This window comes from Centrocercus urophasianus, unplaced genomic scaffold (assembly GCF_019232065.1).
Source record: "Centrocercus urophasianus isolate 14NV4802_14NV808 unplaced genomic scaffold, USGS_Curo_1.0 seq_11, whole genome shotgun sequence".
NCBI lineage: Eukaryota > Metazoa > Chordata > Aves > Galliformes > Phasianidae > Centrocercus > Centrocercus urophasianus.
This window is the reverse complement of record NW_024884253.1, coordinates 1,871,124-1,894,450: the sequence shown is the minus strand read 5'-3', so window position 1 is coordinate 1,894,450 and position 23,327 is coordinate 1,871,124. Positions and strand designations below refer to the sequence as shown.

At 37.8% G+C, this 23,327-nt stretch overlaps 1 protein-coding gene across 7 annotated transcripts in view; it reads right to left on the bottom strand.

The window, feature by feature from the left end:
* Positions 1-23,327, bottom strand: part of TSNARE1 (t-SNARE domain containing 1) — a 461,403-nt gene that overhangs the window by 56,870 nt on the left and 381,206 nt on the right. For 5 of the 7 annotated variants that reach the window (XM_042836518.1, XM_042836494.1, XM_042836525.1 and 2 more), the window contains 2 exons: positions 2,721-2,810; positions 2,141-2,256 (listed from right to left, as the gene is read on the bottom strand). In XM_042836518.1, the coding sequence (XP_042692452.1) occupies positions 2,161-2,256; positions 2,721-2,810 (186 nt within the window). In that variant the 3' untranslated portion in view covers positions 2,141-2,160. Of the gene's footprint in view, positions 1-2,140; positions 2,257-2,720; positions 2,811-23,327 lie in introns of those variants that run through there. The other 2 variants (XM_042836540.1, XM_042836547.1) reach the window with 2 other exon arrangements.

Sequence of the window (23,327 nt, the reverse complement as noted above, 5' to 3'; positions counted from 1 at the left end):
TTTCTTAAATTTTCTAAATCTAAATGTGAATTCTGCTACACAATATTTGGGATCAATACATATTAAGAACAATTTATAATGATTGTAAAGTAAACTTGCTCCCATATAACTCAGGCAGACTTCGCTAGTTCTGGAGAGTAACTCATGCTTTAAACTTAATAATTAGTTTCCCAACCAATGAGAAAAAGTACAGCGTTATATTTTTCCTAGGGCTTTCATTAAGATCTGTAGGTTCACTTCCCTCAAGACATGGATCTCTTAACAGAAGATTAAATCCAGTTTCCTGATGGAATTTTATTGTTAGAATATTTTGGGTCTCTGACTATCTACTTAAAGTATTTAAATTAAAATGTGTCTAGATTTAGTCAACTGTTGATAAGATTTGTGACTTCTAGTAGCTGAGAATATTTAAGCACATATGAACCAAATTTTATTATATTACAAATTGCCATGAGGGATCACATTTTAAACCAGACTTATGCAGAGTAAAACTAGAGTAATGCAAATAAAATTATTGTAGCTACTATAGATTTAAATCAGCAGGACAGATCACTGTCTGCATCTGTAAGCAGTGTCTCTTATGTAAGGAGGTATAAAAGCATATATAGAATTAATATGTGCGCATACATATTATATAAAATGACCCCTTCATATATTATATAAAAAGGTATCTTCCTCACTTAAGCAGTGGTCCAACACTCTAGTATGTATGCAAGAGCAGAAAACCATTTAATGGACACTTCTCCTAGCATTCAATAGTATAGAGCTCATGACAGATTCAAGTTTTTCCATCCACAGTGTCATGCTGGAAGGAGTTCCTCAGCCCAAGTACACTTTGTGTGAAGAACTGTCTCAGTATTTGTTTTGAATCAATCCCTGCTATTTCATCTGATAGCACAATTAAGAAAGAAGACATATTAAAAAGCAATGAATTCATCCTGAGATGGAAGAATGGCCATACCAATAGCGAGGAGCTCTTGTAAAATGAAACAATAACCAAAATATATCAATTCTTTTTTCTTTCTTTATTGTTTTTACCAGAAGATCATTCAGATTAGAAAATCTCTGCTTAAACTGCCAGAAATGATTGCAGTGAGCCCCAGCATAATGCACTATCTACTAGGTATATGAAGGTGATAGGACGGAGGCTGGGACACGGGAGGTTGCTTAACCAAAAGTTGCCCTCACCTTTATAGCTTTCTGCCTCAGAGGCCCTAACTGCAGTCAGCAGGAATGTCCCACTCTTGGGTTCTGGGTTCAGCTGTTAGAAACCCTGCTAGTGGTAGCAGACACACACACCTGGATGACCAGAGCCCTCTGGGTGGCAGAGATTCTGTGAACATGACAACTACTGCAAATAATGGCCAACCAATCTTAAAAGGCACCTGGAAATGCTTTTCATCAGATAGAGATTATGGGTAAAACAACTGAGTCATTTTCCTATGGTACTGAAAAAGGAAAGAGGAAAAGAAGAAGGAAAATACGCTCTTAAAGCATATTTCTTCACAAAATGTATTTCAGAGATGGCATGAAGTTGACTTTATGTATCACCTGTCTTGGAAAGCTTTCATCTTTTCTCTATCATAGACCAACTTTTAGGGGTGGATCCAGAGCAAAAACCATTAGTAGCCCTTTTTTGTTCTTGTCTGTGCTTTATCTCTATCCAGGCTATCATACTGGATATATCTCTATCTGCTTTATCTCTATCCAGGCTATCATACCCCTCAAGAGGGTTTGGTTCCAACATCTCTATGCATGCACTTTGGAACATCTCAGTAGGATGCTGGATCCCCCTTCCTACTTTGCTTGTCATTATATTGTCTTCAATACCCTTTCTGCACTTCTAATTTAGTGGATTTAAGATTCATTCATTAGTATTTCCTAAGTCCATATGAAAAAAGAAATACAGCAAAGGCAGCAGAGAAAACAACAAAAAGTTGTTTAGTTTGAAACAGAACCTCAGTATATGTTTAAGGATTCACTAAGGATGCTATTTCCAAGCTCAAATACTCCTTAAAGGAAATAATTTTCCTATGCCAGACCCGAACCTGCAAGCCAAGATAAATCTTTCTCAGCACTTCCCGGTTCCTGAATTGTCTCCGCATCATCTCACAGAGTATAAGATTTTTAAGGGTTTCACCTGTGGAAACAGTCATCAGATCAACGTTTGACTGAGACTGCAATGATTATGACGACGAACAGCAGAACGGCCACAGCAGCAGAGAGGAGGCAGCACTTCATCTTCCTGGCTCGTAGCTGAAAGAAGAGAAAGAAATAAATGCATGGACATTGGAATAGGAAGATGGAGAGTATATTCAAGAATAAATTTCGCTATTTTTCCATCAATGAGACTATCTGAAACAAAACAACGTGGTACAACATGGAGAACTTGCGTCTTTGTTCATAATGATCCATTACTCTGAACGACCTCTTTTCTCCCTTTTCAAGGGAAATCTCCTTAAATATAATCACCTTCCTGATAAAACAATTGCACCTGTCCAGAGTTCTCTATCTTCTAACTGAAACATCAATCTAATTTGGAAGACTATGTTGATATTACTGATATTACCTACTTTTCACACCTTTCCCTAAGTGGTGTAATGAGCCTGAACAGTGGTTAGAAATTCTATGTTAAATGGTTTACACCTCTCTGTACTGCTATTACCCATAGAGTTCTACTTCTCTAGCTATTTTGTTCCATAGAAGTTTTGGCCTCTTACACAAGTGCCTGGAAGTGCCAGGGAACTCCTCCATCCACTTAGTTCTCCATTTGCTTTACAGTTATTCACACCAAAATGTTTTCTTTGGGTCTGGAAAAAAATTAGACACTTTCAGTAAGAGGATCTTTTTGTCAGGTATGCAAGGCAGGAAATCATTCTTCCCCTTCCCCAAAAACTCTGCTTAGTGGCAACCCTTTGCTCATACCTTTAAATGAGTTTACAATGACTCCTAGGGGAAGTACATGGTTGTACCATGGCTGCCTCTTTCTTTAATGAATTTTTTCACCCATTAAGTGTTTCTTATACACTTGCAGCCTTCATTTCTAGAAGGATAACTGGATTCTGAAAGCTGAATGCATGAGACAATAGTTTTGCTACAGAATCCTCTTTTCTTTTAACCTCAGTTAATTCCAAAGCAAACTAGAAAATCTCTGCTTAAAACTGAAGACTATCTTAAAACATCTAGATGTCCTTGTCCACTTCAGCGATGTCAGAGCCTTTCCTCTGTCAGCAGAGGATGCTAATAGGTCATTAAGCGATTTAGCATCTAGCAGTGGTCTAATATTCCTAATGAGAATTTCAAAGGCTGTATGGTGGCTTTTATTTCGGACCCTTTGCAGAGAGGTTCCTTTATTTTGATCTATCACTGCAAATTTATATTCACTGTTATTTTTGCCCTACATAGATTTTTTTTTTTTTTTTTTTTTAAAGAGTGTAAAGCAACCATCACACTCAACCATAGACAGATTCATTGGAGGGTAAGAGAGAAAGGGCCAAGCCTGTATTCTGATATTTAGTTTAACATCTTATGACCTTGCCCTGGCTGGCAAGTCAGGATAATGATTCCTATTCTGTTAACATCTCTTATGAGATTCAGTAACACTGTCCTTTTTATAGCCCCCATGCACTTAACCAGCCCTGTCTTATGAAGAGGACAATCCTGTATGTTGGTGAGGTGATGGATGCAACACTTGCTTGTAGGTATCCTTTGGGAGCTACTAGGGAGTCTATAGCCTTAGATTGATTGCATAGCTCTTGCAAGCTTTTCAGTGCCCTAATTAGTGAAGAAAGACATTAGCACGCAGCAGGTAGGGCAAATTGTTCTCATCACCAGATAGGATCTACAGACCATAGTATAGGGACCTTGAAGAATATGCAATAATAAACAGCATACATTATAATAGTAAACACAGCAAACTCTGGTAATTATCCCCAGTTGAGGTTAACAGAGAGTGACTGCTAAACTGAGATTATAAACAATGTTTTGTCATTGTGGAGAGAAGTTGGGAAACAAATAATGCAGTCCTGTGACTCTTAATAGCCCCAGGACATCATGGCACATTGAAAACACATCACCATCAGAAATTTAAGGACTAAACAACTTGCATATGCTATGATTTAGTTTTCCCAGGTATGCATGTACAGTTAATGAAAAAATATTTTTCCCCAGCAGGATCTCTTTCAGTAAATGGGTAATTATTGCACTATGCACATACTATATTTACATATATTTTACTTATAGATATTCTTAGTACATCCATCAAAGCCATTCTCACACAAGACCAGAAAAAACTTTAAACCTTTCACTTAACACCAAGGTCCTAATATTTCTACAGAAGTTTCAAGACAATAAAGAGTATCTTCCATTCCAAACATCAGTGTGCTTATGGGTTCATTTTAAGGTAAGGAAGTGGAGACAGAAACCATAGCTGGTAGCCTGGCTGATCTCAGGAATGTTCAAATTCCCCAAATAGTAAAAAATAATAATAATAAAAGCATGATGTAGTTTATTGAATCAGGGTTAATCCACATGATAAACCATTTCCAAATCTGCAACAGGATCATTTCTCCCAAGGGCAAGATTCTGTAAAATGATTCATTTATTTTAGGACATAATTCTTCAGGGAACTTTGCTTTTTCATAACATATCCCATGCCTCCAACTAGTCTTCAGCTGATTTCACTCATCTTTTTCAAGCCCTTTCTCCCCTCAGCTACTGGAGATCTTTCTTTTACACTGTCCACATTAATGTTACTGCTTATTTTCCTTGACTTTTCTGGGCTCTGCACAGGAAGCCTTACAGGCCTTTGACCTCCTCTCAGTTCCCATAGCCCAGTGCAACTCTCTCCCACAGCTGCAGGACTGTATGATAATTCTGTCAAGCTTCTTCTACTGTCAAGGAACACATACTGAAGTAATGGCATGCCTAGGAACAGTAACACAGCACAGGTACTGACAGCTGAGGTATACTCTTGGTACAAACTGAATCTTGAGAGTGCTTCTCCCCCTCTCAGTTTCCAAGAAGTATTAAGGAAAATTGAGAGAACACCATTAAAAAAAAATTTTTTTTCCATAGACTTTAAGGTTTTTTTTTGCCAAATTCTCATAAAGATGGAAAAAAAAAGGCATGTCTCCTTTATCCATTTCTTTTCTGTTAAATTGTAAAGCTCTGTCCACATATATGCTGCACAAGAATATAACAAAACCTCCTAAAATACGTTTGTCCTACGGAAATATATTTCCCAAAACTCCATTTTAGAAAACACTGACTACCTCTAACTATTAATTAGAGTATGTATCTGTATCTCTAAATATAAGAGATACAGAAAACCTGACCCACAAAATTTCAGGCCAAATTTTAGACAAGTTTAAAGCAACTAGAAAGAATAATTTTCTGGTAGAAGATGTATGACAAAAAAATATAAGCAGTCTTACCTGATTTTATTTTAATTATGTTAGTTTATCCTTAACCCCAAATGATGTGCTGTTGCATTGCTCTGGTATTACAGCTCTGTCCCAGTCTGTTTTAAGACCATTTCCCATAACACAAGGAACTTGTTGATTAAATTTGAGCTAATCTATTTTCCTTGTAAACGTTTGTCCAAGATGAAAAGAATATACTGTGGGTCCAAAAAAAAAAACCACCATCAAAAATAGGAGCAGCCCAAATCCTGAAGTAAGAAGTAATGGCTCTCTACAAGTTATTCTGCTAAGCTCTCAGGGCTTTTTAGTAACACATTATTAGTAAAGATATATTTTAGTCTTGACAAAAGCTCTTTAAGCACACATATGAAATAGTGAGGAGCGAAGAGCAGAAAAGGAATGAGCAAGGCTATTTCGGGACACAGCTGAGGAGCGCTTTACATTGACAGGAGAAGTGGATATGACTGAGCCTGGAAGAAATCCTTCCATCACCATTTCATAAAAGAAGCTGTAGGTCATGTTCTACAGCCTAGAAGGTATTTCTTTCTTGGGGGTGAAATGTTAAGAGACATTCTAATTATGTCACAACAGACAGTTAAATCATTAACAACTATTAAAGCCCAATACTGCCCTAGGCCCAAAAAAAGAAGATTCGTTTTGGAAATTCCTAAGTAAATAGAGTTACAAGGAGAAAAAAAAAAAAAAAAAAGTCTTTGCTAGAGAATCAAATGCTGGCAAGAGCAAAGCATAAATAAGAGGAGAGTGGTCCAAAACTGCTTTTCCTGTATGATTCAGATATGGAAAAGCAGCACTGTGGTCCTCTGCTATCTATGGATTGCTTCCACCATACACTGCAATTCAGGGAGGCAGAGAATTCCCAGCTGGCCTTCGTAAAGAAAACAAATATAAGAAGGACATAAAGCTATTATAGAGTGTCCAAAGCAGGGATACGAGGATCACAGAATCACAGAATTGTAGGGCTGAAAGGAACCTCTAGCAGTCACCTAGTCCAACTGCCCTGCCAAAGCAGGTTCCCTAGATTAGGTTGCACAAGTAGGTGTCTTGGCAGGTCTTAAATATCTCCAGAGAAGGAGACTCCACAACCTCTCTGGACAGCCTGTCCCAGTGCTCTGCCACCCTTACTGTGAAGAAGTTCTTAAACACCTTTGTATTATGCTTCAGTTTGTGGCCATTTCCTCTTGTCCTGTCATCACGCACTGCTGAAAAGAGTCTGGCCTGGTCCCTTTGCCTCCTGCACCTTAGATATTTATAGACATGATGGGGAATGGTGTGGAGAGCAAGGTATATGAGGAAGGTCTTGCTAGGTTCAGCACAGAGCAGAGCAGACTGAGAGGAGGTTGTTCCTACAGCTTCATGGTTGTGGCATTTTCTAGGTCATCTTCAGGACAAAAGCCCTGGGCAGGTTGCTGTCATTAGCCAAACTAATCTTGCAAATATCACACCTCCCTGTTATGTCCCCCTCTGTTCACTGGCTTTAGATGAGGACAGGGATGAGGACAGCAGAGAAAGAGCAATGCTCAAGATTGCTCAGCATTGCTCTATAATTCTGCAACTCCCTCTATAATGAGGGGAAGTTGTAGTGAGGTGGGTGTTGGCCTCTTCTCTTGTATAACTAGTGATAGGATGAGAAGGAATGGCCTCGAGTTGTGCCAGAGGAGATTCAGAATGGACATTAGGAAATACTATTCCGAAAGAGCGGTCAGGCACTGGAATGTGCTGCCCAAGGAGGTGGTGGAGTCACCGATCCTGGAGATGTTCAAGGGACATTTAAATGTTGTGTTGAGGCACATGGTTTAGTGAGGACTAGTGGTGATACACACAGGTTGGACTGGATGATCTTGATCTTTTCCAACCTTGGTGATTCTGTGATTATATAATCTAAGACCCAACAGCACATCTTCCTCCCTCCAGCAATGTAAAATAGTGAAAGTACTGACACACCCCAGGCTTTTCAGCTAGGTTGCATGGGCAAGAATCTGATTTGTGGGAAAGTTCTATCTTTCAGTCTTCATTTCTAAGGTCATTATGGTAAGTGACCAAAAAGCCATCCTGTACTCAGTGTAAAAGGACTCAGTAGGGTTATCCTGAGGAATGCTTTTTAAATAGTGCACAAATAATGAAGCATCTTCTAACAGAACAAGGATGACAAGAACTTGTGGAAGTACAATTCCACGAATCATGCAATGAAATATGTCTGTTACAGAGATCTATCTCCTGCAAGCTCATCTTGGCGGGAGGGATTAAAAAACAACCAACCAAACAGACAAAACAACAACAACAAAAACCCCTCAAAAATAAAACAAAAAAGATCCGCATAATAACAGTCTTCAATTGTTGGGTTAGGTCTTTTTAATGGTCTCTATCAGGCAATGAAAATTCACCTTGATTAATTTTCAAGTACTGTTTCTTTTCAGATAAACGAATCTGTTTGACATAAAATGGGACACTTCTCATGCAAATCTCTGCATAGAGAGTTTTGTGACATTAAAGAGGTTCATACAATTTCTTTCACCCTGCCCTCAAAGGTCATTTCGTATTGCACTAAAGCATTTGTCTGTGCCCTTAATATACATTTTGAAAGCCAATTTGTGGTCTGTTGATTGGGAGCCCAGGTCCTTAATAACATTTGGGCACATTTATACAGAGATGATATTATAAATCTGAAACTACTGTCACTCCAATATCACCAGCAGGAACTCTGCTGAATGCTGTGGACCTCTCATGGGAGAGTAAAAGGAAATACTGGAGTAATGCAGCAGAAAATGAGATCAGAGATGTATGTTTACCTCAAAGTATAATGCAAACATAGAGAGGGAAAAATTCCTCATACACTCTCAATATTGTCTTCATCATTATTATTTTTGTTTTTATATTCTATTTACGTTGACAAAATCCCTCAGCTAAGTAATACACAATCATCTCTGATAAGACAGTAAACACAATGTGTTATTGCAACAGAAGTGAGGAGTATGACCTTTAATGTGTGTAAAAATTAAAATGCACTGACCAGATTTGGTGACCTTTATGGTAAAGCTTCCTTATAGAGTAACAATGAATTTGCTATTAAATATCACTGCTTCCGCAGACAGGCAAGAAAAGGCCAGTACTATTATTAAGCACTTTTGGTGTATTTAAATGAGTACAAAGTAGTCAAGTTGCATATGAATAAAACCTAAAAGATTTGATAGCAACAGGAAAAGGGGAGCTGATGCCAGCAAGAGAATATCACTTTGCTTTGTCACATTGGTCTTGTGCCTTGACTGCCACATCATTTGGATCAATTTCAAACTTCTCCTTGTGACTCAGTGTCTACATATTTGAAATTTGGCACTAATTCTGCATAGCCTTGCCATTCCAACTTTCTTTGTGATTCACTTCTTACTCATTTACCTTTATTTCACCTGCCATCTATAGGCATGATTCTTCCACATCTCCTATGGCAAGATTGTGTTTTCTGCCACTTTGCTATTTAGCCAGTGATAATCATTCAGGATGACATTTTCCATGCCTGAAATCAATCTCAAACTGATATACACATTTCATTTAAATGCAGCCAATTCAAAGATGGAAACTACAGAAAAATGTCAAAGTATCCCATGCTGACAAAGATAAAACAAACATCTTCTTTAGTGTCTCCATGCTTCAGAGCAGGATGGAGAGCAGAAGGAAGAACATGGAAAATAAAGTTTGTCTAGTCAGTGAGGGCACGCTTTTTGTTGTTCTGAAGAAATTTGGCTCTGCTTGGGAAAGGTAAGGCTTCTCAGAGATCCTAGCTCATGTGCATTCATAACTAGTTCAAAATCTGAGGCAATTTTCACCATCTGCCATGCTTCCCTGTAAGGATAAGAGCACCATTTTCTGTGCTGATCTGCCTAAAAGCAGAAAGGGGCTGGTGGTGAGACTGATGATTAAGTGCTGCATTTTCTAACTTCTAAATACTTGAATTATCAATCTTCAAATTCCCTTAATATACTTATGTTTTTTGGCTTTTTTTTTTAATGGTTGAAACATCATTTATAATAACACATGATAATGGTTTATGTTTCCAGCATGTCTTTCAAGGCAGCAGGCCTCCAATGTGATTTACAAATTCACTGTAGAGAGGATTAATATTTTTTTTCTCCAGTACTGGAATGAAGCCATCTACCATTGGCATTTGTTTTAATTCTACGTAGCAAATCTACCCAGCAGTTGAAAGCAGGTAATGACTGTCATGTGCACTATCAGGTAATGACACCAGATAGCCCTCATTTATCCCCAAAACAAAATATTCCCTTTAAGTTTTGCAAAAAATTCCTTGAGATTCGTAGCAGCTCCACACAGGCAGACATAGAGAACTGAACTTCCCCAACAATTCAGACCTAGAAACGTGTGAAAGGACTGGTTGGCAGGGTTGGGAATGGCAGTGTTTGGGTCACAGTGCTGCTGGAGCTCTGTTGCTCAACCTGTTTCCACTCTAGTCTGTAAGTCATCAGTGTGTCTGTGAGTGGGTTATATCAGCCAGCGTTCAACTGTTGAACCAACTGAGGAAAGATTCAGTTTATTCTCCAATGTAACAATGCAAGGTCCCCCAGGTTAGCTCCACATGTCAATAACATCTGGATCAAACTTCGCACTGACTTGTAAGCACCAGAGCTAAACATAGTTTATAATCTGCTCCACATTCATTGATGTTAATGGAAGAATTTCAGTACATTCTTATGAGGTTCTGCTTCAAGAACATTATTAATTTCTTGTATATTGCTATTGAAAACATTTTATTTGAGAAGTCTAATAAAAATAAAATGCAGAGTTATGGGTTGAGCAACAGCCAGAAGTGATCTTCAGACTAGCCTCAAACAAATTCAAGAGTCAGACAAAATAAACAAAGGCACTTTTGGGGGCAAGGGAAAAATAGCAGAACACATAATTCTAGTGAGTGTTTTTTCATGTTGGGACTGAAATAAATGATTTTCTGATTTCAAAGCACAATGTTCCTGGGCTTAGACTTGACTTCAAGTCTCAGATGTAATTAAGACAAATTACCCTCAGTGTAAGTGTTTAGGCTTTACAGAAGAACCTGGTCTGGTTCTGTACATACAAACAGCAGTCACTACATTACTGTGAGTGATCTATGAAAAAGCTCCCTCCAGTGCTAAGAAACATAAGTAAAACCAATTTGTGGAGCTTCCAGGAAGCACAGCGCCATTAGCTCCTCAGAAAGTCAGTGCTAGGAGCTGATGAATCTCCCAAGTGGAAATGTCACAGAACTATATTAGGCAGTATGCTATATTTGTATTTTCACTGGGCAAATTGAAATGATGGAAAAATAAACAAAACAAAAAGCAGAGAAGACTTGTTACTTGCTAATTTCTATCTGTTTTCTCCTTACAGTATTGGTTTATCTAAGACAGGACATTGCATCTTACAGACTTATCTCACCACTATCTCTGGACCATTGCTAGCATCACTCCTATCCTACTGCTATCACTCTTACCACTATTAGCATGACAGGAAGTGTAGACAGACTATCACTCATTAAATTAGAGTTTTGCAGAACATAGCTGACATCTGCTGCATTGAACTTTAAATATACATCTAAACGTGGTAGCTAGATCGATTCTGGTACTAAAGTTGGAAAAAAATATGTTTCAATAACAAGATCAAGAGAATTATCCTTAAAAAAACTTGAGGAGAATCACCAGGTTTGGCAACCAAGACTATTAAACCATAGGACTGATATTTCTCACCTAGGCCTACCTGTGCAACCTGCTGTAGGGGGCCTGCTTTGCAGGGCGGTTGGACTCTATGAGCTCTGGAGATCCCTTCCAGCCCCTGCAATTCTGTGATTCTCTTTGCAGGAATGCTATTTTTCACCAGTTCACAAGCATTAACCACGTCACTGCTGCTCCTCTGCAGTATTGAGGCTAGGTGAGAGCAAAGTGCTAAGTGGTGGGGAGTAAATCAAATTGAGATCAGGCATGAAAATCTTGGAGAAAGTGATAAACAGTGTGCTACAAATTCAGGGAATGCACACCTCCACATTTTGCCTAATGTGGCATATATATATATATATATATATATATATGTACATACAAGCAGACTAAAAGCTATTTTACAACTTCTTAACCCCGTAAATACCAATATATGGGTCTTCACTTTATTTATTCACTTTATTTTATTCACTTTATTTATTCAAAATAGATCCTTGCAAGACAAGCAGAAAGTCTTAAAAACTTGCCAAAAGAACATCACTAAAGGATGGAAGGATATTTCTACTTCCCACTAATTTCTGACATAAGAGGAGAGCATTACATCTAGTGTAACACCAGTGAAGCTAAGAATAATAGCTTTTCCATATTAATGTACTGGGTAGGACAGAACTAAATGTGAAGCTGAATGATCAAGGAATGGCTTGAGGGGAAGGGAAGGGACCTTAAGATCATCTCGTTCTAACCCTCCTGCCATGCACAGGACTGCCACCCACCAGATCAGACTGCCCAGGCTCCTATCCAACCCAGCCTTGAACACCTCCAAGGATGGGGCATCCACAATGTCTCTGTGCAAAATGTGCCAGCACCTCACCACCCTCTGAGTAAAGAATTTCTTCAAAACATCTGAACTAAATATCCCCTCTTTTAATTGATATTCCTTATAATTCCTTAGGTAGTCAAAATTCAAGATTTAAACTGTTGTTTAAACCTAAACAATCTCTTCAGGGTCTAAATCACATTTTTTTACCTCTTGGTTTTTTTTTTTTTTTTTGTCATTTTCACATAAGCCTATGAACTTTCATTTTGTTTCCGCACTAAATGCACAAATGCAACAAAACAGCTCGAGCTGATGCCAAACTTCTGTCTCTAAATGTAATCAGAAAGTCCAGGAAAATGTGTGGGAATGATTCTCCTGCGGTTTTCTAATCTTCATCCTAATAGATGGAGATGCAGGCGAAGTCAGAGTTCAGGACTCGTAAGACAGGATTCAAATAACAAGACAAAAAAAAAATACAAATCTTAAAATAGACAATGCAGAAAACTGCACTATCTCTGCCTCCTCTCTTTAAATTGTTAGGTGATCTTTCTTAACACATTTAATGTCCTAGCTCCTTTTGTAAATTTAAAGGTATTATTTCATTAAATACATAGAGCACATTCAGCGACACCTGCAATAATGGCTCTCATTCTTTGCTAACATTAATCCACAATCACTGATTTTTCATATCCAGCCTGTTTCCAGATGGAGTTTTTTTTCTGTTTTTGTTTCAGATAAACAAGTTCAGCCACGTCTACGATTAGAAGCCTTATCATTTTCCCGGATGTACTTCTTTTTAATTACAGTCACATAATAAAGCTATGAGTATGGCACTGGAGATCATATGGTACAGGAAAAAAACAGTCTCCTTCATTCACCTCCAAAATAACTGTTTAGAGATCACCCTTAAACTGATGTTCTACTACTACTGTTTCAACTCCATGGAAGGGTAGACAATGGCAGGACAAGGGGAAATGGTTTTAAGTTGAGGAAGGGAAGATTTGGGTTCGATATCAGGGAAAAGTTCTTCACTATGAGAGTGGTGAGGTCCTGGAACAGGCTGCCCAGAGAGACTGTGGATGCCCCATACCTGGAGGTGTTCAAGACCAGGTTGGATGGGGCCCTGGGCAGTCTGGTCTAGTATTAAATGTGGACGTTGGTGGCCCTGCATGTGGTGGGAGTGTTGGAGCTTGATGATTCTTGAGGTCCCTTCCAACCCAAGCTATTCTATGATTCTATGACTCTAAACTGAATTCTACTCAGAACTAAGCTAGCAAACTAAGTTGAACAGTGTCTGATTTGAAGGCTGGAAATGATTACAGGACCATAGCTTCTACTGTTTCTGCCAAGAAATTAGTATTGAGGAGCATGTTGCAAAATTTACTGCCACTAAAATTATGTGTTTCCTGCATTTACGTCAATATCCTAGTATATTCACAATTTGCAAGGGATCCTGAATAAAATAGATCAGTATGTTACAAATATCTGATTAATAGCATTGCTTCATAAATCACCTTGGAGACAGGCCCTGCTGACTGAACCCCACGTCTAGCATGACTCAATCAGTACTGCCAACGCAGAGGTCTGGTTGTACAAAGTATGTGCTAACAGTTTAGCTGTGATGGACAACACAGTGGAGCTCTGTGAACAGCACAAAGTGAGGTCCCAATGGTCCTTCCTACAGACCACATCCACTACTAGCAGCAACAAGAGGACAATCTGCAAAATTAAGAATTAAATGAAAATAGGAGTTTTTACAGGCAAATGAGAAAATAACTTTTGTCTCTCAGTTGTATCTCACTGCAAAATTGGAAGAGTGCAGAAAGCAACAAAACTTATTAAATACATATATCCTTGTATAGTCGCATACAATTTCTGTCATAGTGTGGATAAGGAGCTGATTTGCAAGATTTGCAGTAGAAAGCGCATTTATTCAAGCCATTTATGCTGTGTAAAGAAAAAATACCTGCAACACTTCATCTGTTGAGCAAGATAACAGAGAGATGTGATTCTCTAGCATGGTAGAAACAGGGAGAGAACACGTCACACAAACGTAACTAATTTTTAGCCATGACAAAGAAACTTCATTAATATATCATGTTGTAAGCAGAAGGGTCATCAACTTTTTACATGAGCAGATAGGGGGGCAAGGGGGAATGGTTTAAAACTAAAACAGGGGCAATTTTGATTAGATGTGAGGGAAAAATACCTTCACCATGAGAGAGAACAGGTTGTCCAGAGAAGCTGTGGATGCCCTGTCCTTGGAAATGGATGAATGGTTCAAGGCCAGGATGGATGCAGCCCTGGGCTACCTGATCTAGCGCCCGATTTAGTGGTTGGCAGCCCTGCCTGCGGAGGGGGGGGGTTGGAACTAGATGACCTTCAAAATCCCTTCCAAACCAAGCCATTCTATGCCTATATGATTCTCTGATCTTAAGACAAGAATTAATAAACTACTGTACCATGTTAAGTTCGAAACTTTTTTTCAGTTCAGTTTATTGTGACATATTATTATCAGTATTATTCCAGGCAGATGTACTAGGCTGCTGAGGAGATGAGGATATTAATCAGTTTTCAGGGAAAGGCTTATCTGTAAATCCTCAGAAACCATAATCCCGAAAACTGAACTGAATGAGTGGTCTGAAGCTCTGAAAAAGTTTCCAAAGTAGTTCTGAGAACTTTCACCTCAGCTGAAACCTCCATGAGAGATTATGTGCTGGTGGCATTTGGAGAACAATTCAAAGGCAGAAATCTCCAGAGAAGTCCCCACTTATGGAATTTTTTGAGGTTGGCACTTATGAAACCAGATATTTTTGAACACGCTGGATATATGAAGGGAATCTCTGAAATTGTTAAGCACCCCAGCTTTTTTCTTTTTTCCACACTGTTGATCAAAGCTTTTAACTCTCTGCTCCTTTCCTTTCTTGTATCTGTGACAGGAGCTTAAATAGTTGAGTTCCCCATGGAAATAAAAAATATATATTTATATAGCTATGTGGTATGGCTGCGTGTGTATTTCCCCTTTCTGCATGTCAAAGCCTGAATGCTTAACATTAATTTATTGAGTCCAACTTTCTAATGCTAGCTCCTTTAAGTCATTAGAGCTCCTTTTTTTCACTGTAATCCTCTTATTTGGTGATCAGTCTGAGTCTGCCTTATTTTTTAAGAGTATTTTTAAGTTTCTGGCACAGATGAAGGAAAGTTTTCTCTTGATCTACTTCACAGACTCCAACATATTAGTTAGTGGTTCAGTGTAATCCTTAGGCCTACAATTGTTTTGTGGCAATTCTCTGTTTCTTGTTTCGCTCTTTATGAGTGGAAGGACGATGTTTCTCTTCAATGTGTTATAGTTGTTGAAAGCTGACCAACAGAAAACTAAATGAATTTAAATGGATATGGCAGACTGTAACAGCCACTGTAATGTGCTGCAACTGGAAGAACCACCAGTAGACCCTTTTCTTTAGTGAAATTGCTCTCTCTAAAATTGCTCATAGCGCATTTCTTCTTCTTGCTCTAATTATGTGCCATTAAAGTCTGCCTTTGCACAAGCATTGTGAGAGTACAAACTAATCTCAAGACACCAGGCAGATACTACACCATGAACAACAAAACTTCCAGTCACTTCTGACTCAACTTTCTATTTCTGAAGATAAATAAATTCCTCTCTCATTATCAGACTTCCTGTTGTTTGCCACACGCACTTTAAAAGGCAGAAAAATCATTTATAATAACAACATCATGTTTCAGAATTTGAACGCATCAAAGAGAAGTCCCCACCACCCTCCTTACTTCTCAGCTGTAGGGCACAGGAAAACTCACTAAGGCAATGGGCAATAACATATTCTTAACAGAAGTTTAACTGCTCTGCTATTCCCTCTGTGATCTTTCAAACCTCATTTAAAGACAGAACTTCATTTATCCATTTTAGCAAAAAGTTGTAGACAGCAATCTGCTTCCTCTTTCTGTTTCATTCAGTAGAAGAAGCAACAAAAAATAAACAAACAACAAAAAAAAAAACCCAAGGAAAAAAAAACAACAAGAAAAGAAGTCAGCATAAGAGCAATCCCACATCAACTATTCTCTGCAGTAAATTAATTAAACAATTATATTAGCCAAGCCTTCACTTCTGATGTGGCACAGCTGACATTAATTGAGCCACAATCAAGATAGTAATTCAGGTTAATTGGATTTCCACTGTCAGCAGCTATCAGCTTGTTTCAATATGCTGCTGTCATTTAAGAATAATTAATCATGGATGACTTTATTGGATGGCATGTGCTGACAGCTGATGGTGTGGTGACGCTTGAAAAAGTTGGTGATTGCTGTAGGCCTGCTGAACAGCAAGGCTGGTTTCCTTCCCAGGGATTATTCTACCCCCACTGCATCTTGAGACCCAAAATTTGCTACTATGAAGTGTTGACGGTGATATTCACTGACTCTTGCATGTGTGCAGAGAGAAAAAGAGTGGGTTGCAGAATGAAGCTGCCATTCCTATTGAAATAATGCTACAAAAGGTCGGAGGGAGATGCATGTTCAGCTGCAGCCTTCAGGCACACAATTATTGTTTGGCTATTGCTACAGTGGCAAAAGATTTGATAACACAACAGTTCATATATTGCAAGAACTGAAATGCCAAGCTTGATCCAGTGTTATTTGCTTTTCTTCATTCATAATAGGCCATTTGGTTAACATCTGATAATATAATTTATTCAATCTGTTGCCAGAATATCAGCAAAAATGTCAAGGAACTTATGAAGGCAAGTTTTATGTATTAATAACTTGAAAAAAAAAAGAAGTTAAAACTGTTGTGGGAAAGCGGAGAAAAAAAAAATTAAAGTGTAAGATGAAAATAATTTTGAGTGTTCCATAAGGAGTAACAGGAATACATTATGCTTCTGAAAAAAAATAAAAAGCAATTTAAATTTGAGTAAAGAAAAAGCCTTAACATTAAGATCTATTAGACTGTATAATTATTTCCCTAGGGGGAAAATATACATAGATATTTAAAATTAAAGTACAATTTTAGGATATTCTTTACAGAGTTCTAAAAATTTATATCAGAAATGGCAACACTAATTTGATAGCAAGACGGAGAAAATTTTTTTTAAGCAATATGATGATTGCTTAACTGCCAGCTCTAGAAGGACGGAGTGAACAGAAGCAAATTTCCAAGTGAAAACTGAACTCCATGGGTGATGATTTTGTTCCCTGTTTTTCAGCAAAATGCTGAAAAGAAGACTGGAATATTCATTACTCAGAGGAACACAAATTCACAATTTGAAGACATATATTTTTTTTCTGTAAGAGAGAAACCTGAATAGACAGAAGCATCCTTTATTGCAAGTGGATGAGAAGAAATGCATTGTAGATACAAACGAGCAACACATGTTAAGCTCTTGATCTTCAACTTTTTATCTTCTTATAGCCAAGACCTGGTTACCTCCTTAGTCTAATTTACTTGCGAAGTTCTCACTTTTCAAACACCCTTCTTGGTTTAGATACAGAACAGCACGGTCTATTAGAAAGTAGGGAAATCCTTGCTGGAATCCAACCTAATCTGAGCGATAGACAAAAAGAAGTAAACAAATAGTTTTATTATGTTCAGTGGCTTTGATTCAAATTGAGTCCAGACAGGTAGCAGGGGGCTGTTATTTAAAAAGTAACTGAGAATGTCAGTAAATTGATTTTGTTGTTTTTTATTTGATCTATGATCCTGCTACATTTTGTAATGTTGCTTTATTAATTTCAGGGCACAGATGAGTTCTACAACCAGGGAGTCCTGTAATAAATAGGCAAAACACTGCTCTACAGATGTACACTAAAGACATCCTGTGCTTTTCTGATCTTCTCTGTGATTATTTCTGACAGATAAAAATTGAATCTGAATCTGCATGTTTTTTAAATCTTTTTTTTTCCCTTCAAACCAGATCCTCTTAAAGTAGGATTGATGTGCCCTGTCATTAGCTCTTGTAAATTAGTAATTTACAAGAAAATGGGTTTTTTGTTTGTCAGCTTCTTTCCTTGCTCCCAAGAGTTCCAAAATTCCACATATTTAAATTGTATTTGAGAGAGGAACAGAAGCCCCTAACATAGTCATGTTCCTATTGATGCCTTGAAGAGAAGACATCCACTCATTTGGTTTGGCAGCAGTCAACTGGTAAAACTGCAAACCTGTTCACAAATAGCGTGGCTTCTAGAAACTGTGTTTTTCCAGTATAAGCAAAGGGAAGCCAGGTTAGGAAAAGAGAAATTAAGGGTGGCACAGCTGATATCAAGCAAGATGCTATTCATTCTCCTGCTCACAGAATAACTTCAGTCCAAGGATCTCAGAGAATGCTTCTGTGCTACAGGGAAATGCAATAACCTATTACCCATGAAAACTGCTGCCCCGCCAGAAGGCTCAGTAGGTTGCAGCTTTATGGAAGAGCCTGTAGTAGGCTGAGACATGATAGAATAATTTATTTTTCACTCTCCTGTTAAGATATATATATCTGGCCAAAGTATTTCCAGCATCACAGTGCATGACAGTTTCAGAGACTTTATGGCTCTTGTAATATCTCTTTGAGACACTGCAAAACTGTTGTCTTAGTTCTGGTGTGGATTTTTTGTTTGCTTGTTTGTTTGTTTTTGGTGCTGATGAAGATTTAGTACTGTGAAGATTTCCAGTGCCATTCAGCTAATACTGAAATTTTCAGAAGATTTTGCCTCATACAATACTATAAAACAATTTCTGCATGAAAATCTTTTATGCGTGGGCACTATAATACAAAGTTTCATAACACAAAGATCCCCTTCTGGATCCATTCAAAGATAAATTCTGTAACCAGGAAATATGTCACAAAGCAGAAAAATTAAGTCATGTCTTTTGCTTCTTAATCAAGCAGACAAAGAGCTACAAAAGACATTAGATCAAAATTGTGAAATGTTTTCATTGTCACTGGTTCTGTGCCATTGATTTCTGTTTGGAACACCAAAAGAACATACGCAAGTGATGCTAAACAATCTAAGTGTCATAAACTTTATCGAAAAGGTTTGGTCAGAAAAGAAGGAAAATAGCCAAAACTGAAGTACCCCAGTGCGAGTCAGATGTTTATTAGACAAAGCTGTTACACAATTTTAGCAGTAAGGAGACCAAAGGCTTAACTGACCATGAATATTGGACTACCCTCCCATCTCCAGAAGTAATAAATAATGATAATAAGAAATAAAATGAAAATGGAAGCAAAAATTGGCTTTGCAGGCCACAATTTCTGCACTACAGGCTTTTTCAACTAAGGATTTACTTCTCCAGGGTCCCAATCCATCATCCTTCAGAAACTCTTAAGTTAGTAAATACATTTAAAAATATGAGGAAAAGACTAAGCCAGTAGGCTAGTTAAATTGCACATATCACATGAACTGTAGGATTCTCTTCCACCAATACCAGAGCAAAGCTTATGGTGGGTGAATGTAAAATATGCTCAATGGGTCATAAAGTTTTGGACCACTCTTGGCTTTCAGCTGTCTTCTAACATTTGGTCTCCCATGCTTCAAGGAGCTTAAAGACTTTGTCAGTGGAGGGGTTGCCACCTTGGTACTTTCATTGGAGCCAAGAAGTAGAAAAAAGGAATATCTAATGAAGTTTGAGCTCTAACTCCAGTGCCATTCTGGGCAATAATCCATACACCTTGTTCCTTGCCAGATTTTGTTTTATTTCCTCTCATTGTTTTCGTGCAAAGAGCTTGGAACCGTTTTCATTTTTTGTTTAAATAAGGCTCAGATATGGTCCATATGGCAGGCAGGTGAATGTTGTTACTTTTTCATCTTGGAAAGAAACGCAGATGGTTTTTCCTAGAACAAAAAACTACAACAACAACAAAAAACATATATTTTCTCCACCTGTTTAATTGAGCTGAAATTTTATTAACAGTTTGGGGTGTGAGGGGGAGATTTTTCATTATTTGTTTGTTTCACACAGGTAACAGCATGACAGTGGAGTATTTGTTTTTATAATTGTCTGCACTTGTAGCTTAATCCCTCACAGCACATTATCATTAATAACAGATCACAAAGTCCTCAGATACTTGATGTAGAAAATAGCAGAAAAATATCAAGGTGCCTCTCCTTGGATGCTTAGTAGAAATACTACCTGATGCAGCTTATTCTTTAAGAAAATGTGAATGTATCAGATTTATGAATGGCTAGTAACTAGGTGTTACTTTGTCTTGTAAAGACAGAATCAGGCTGTTCTTTCTATGCTTCTGCTGGAACAACAGCTCATAAGAAGGAGAGGTGGGTAGGATATTGCATTTTTTTTTTCTGAGGTGAGCAGGAATAGCTTTGGAGCTCTACTCAAAATCACACCCTACATGCTTAGCCTGTAAACCCTGCTATAGCTGTAGCCTTTTTAGACACATCAGGATGATGTGCTCAAGGTGATGATACTGAAGGAATTACTCTTTCTGTAATGACTTCTGTTCATCTCATTAGCTGGGCTTGGGTGTAGGTCTCTTAATTGTCGTCTTAGAACTGCTGTGAATCAATACATGAACATGTGGATGTGGTAGTGAAAAAGAAGAAAGTGCTTGTTTTAAAAAAAAAAAAACGGTTTTCCTTTTTTTATAGAGTTCTTTATCTTTTCTTTTACTTTTCCTAGCAAATCAGTATTCAGCCTCACAGTTTTTATTGTGAGGCAGAATAATTCCAAATATTGTGAGGCAGAATAATTCCAAATTTTGAATATACAGTGCTGACATATTGTAGAATCACAGAACCACAGAATGGCTTGAGTTGGAAGGGACCCCAAAGATCATAAAGTTCCAACCCCCCTGCCACAAGCAGGGCCACCAACCTCCAGATCTAGTACTAGAACAGGTTGCCCAGGGCCCCATCCAGCCTGTTCTTGAACAATGCCAGGGATGGAGCATCCACAGCCTCTCTGGGCAGCCTGCTCCTGCACCTCACCATTCTCTCTGTCAAGAACTTCCCCTTGACATCTAATCTAAACCTTCCCTCCTTGAAGGAGGTTGTCCTATCACTATATACCCTTGTAAAAAGTTGATTCCCCTCCTGTTTATAATCCTCTTTTAAATACTGGAAGGATTTAAAGGATATAAAGTCCAGCAGCAGACACTGTCATGGGAATTTCTTATAACCACCAAAAGAAATCAGAGAAAATGAAGCTAATCCATAAGCAATAAAAAAATTAAAAACAGAAATGGCAACAAAAATTGAAAGCAGTTATGAGGAATTTCAGTTTGTGAAACACAGAAGTTTGTGAGGAGCCACTAATAAGGCATAAAAATTGTAGTAACTGCCTCTTAGATTAGGCTAGTGTATCTGAGATAAAGTGACTTTGTTATGCCTGATTATGATGGATATAGGTGAATTACTTACTTTTTGAAAAGATGTAGTTTCCTAGGAATAAATGTTCATGATTTGATTACATTCAATAATTCAATATGAAAAACAGAATGAATTCTTAATTAGTAACTTCTTATATATATAACTGGTACCTCAAATGGGTGCATCTCCTAAAGATGAGAAAATTTTGCACAAAACTGACAACAGAAAGTATAAATAGACAAATCAGAAAGAAAACTAGGAGAGCTTAAAAGAATAGACTATTAGCTGGTCAGCATGCCTTGATCTTGCAATGAAAAAATAAAGACCTTTGGTGAAAACTAAATCACCCTGATTCACTGACTAAAGTATACATATATACAATTTAAAGTATTATATATATATAAAGTATAGCCAGTAATTAAAAATGTGAAGAGTCATGCTGTGAATGGAGGATGAATGCCCACTGCAATGTTCTAGTTTTATATCCAGCAGACTATGACTACACTGATAACAACAGCTCTTCTAAAGTTAGCACCAATGCTGTATCTGTAGTCCTGACTCCCCATGAGGCATACCCAAGACCCACCAGAGGCTGCAATATCCTCAAACCTTAGAGATGGCAGAGGCTGACAGACAGATAATGTCTCGATTATTTGAGAGATGAAGCTTAAATATGTAAATACAGTATAAACAGAAATGAAGCTGAACACACTGGTAGAAACAATTCCAGGCAGGCTAAAGAACTGAGTTTAAGGGATTTGCTGGAGGAAAAAAAAAGAAAAGAAATACAGCATTGTCACAGTCCAATTGAAGTGGAAAGAGAACACTGCTATTAAAATTATAAAAATATAAAGCCATTCAATAAATGCTTCTATTGTGTGTTTTGGTAATGAAGGATGTTGTGCTTATGTGCCTTTGTGGACTGTTTTAGGAAGATAGAAGGATTTCAAACTTTTATGCTCTTTTATCTGCAAGTCCGGACAGAAGTTTCCCAAGGGTTCCAAAAGAGGCAATCAAACACACCTGGCCCACTGGTGTTTTAATAAATGCTAATAAACGCTGAGATACAGAGGAAGCTCCAAAATGCCAAATGAATATTGATGTTGCACACTTGTACAAAGAAAGACAAGAGGAGTAAGAGAGATAACCAGAGTATGCTCAATCTATACAGTCATTGCCATGGACAGAAAAAAAAAGTCAAATTTAACTTGGTGGAAAAGTCTTCTGAGGAGCGTGTCATTGAGAAGCAGACATCAGTTCCTTTCTAATTAGAAACAAGGCGCAGTGCTTTTAAGGTTGATTAACCACTGGAACAAATGGCATCATTTCTGGGCCTGCTTTGCTAGCTATGTCTGGATACCTTGATGGAATAATGCTTTTAAAAATACAGTTATGAGACTCCATGGGCAAGTAATTGGGCAGATACATAAGTGATCAGACAGATCATCTAATTATTTATGAAAATTGATGCTACATCCATGCTACGTACAAATTCTGTGATGCTTCACCATTTGAAGTCAGCAACAGGAAAGCAGGGGTATTTTGAGCAGCAGATATGTAAGCCCGTGAGAAAGAGAAGGAAAGCATATTGTCTAGATTTTGTACTTGCCTTGAATATAAGCTGCCAACGGGTCCAAAGGGACTTATCAACACTGTATAAATGTATTCTACATAAATATACTCGTAAAATACGGAATCTGAGATAAAACTATTTATTTATATTTAGACTGCACTTCAGATAAAATACTCCAGAAACACGCAATTTAGGTAGATCTATGTGAAGTGTATTTATTTCTTAAGTGGTACTGTCTATGACACATTATTTCCTAAGTGGATTACAAACACCATCATTTAAAAAAAAAGGGGAAAAAAAAAGGAAGAGTTGCACTGAAAAGAAATGATAAAACAATGACAATGTGTAAATAAACAATTTATTGAGGAATTCGAGTTACACAAAGCATTTATTAGTTCTCCAGTTGGGGAAGATAATGCTACATTATTTTCTTTGTAGGCAGAGCCTCTAAGGGTACGTAGAATTTGGGAACGTGT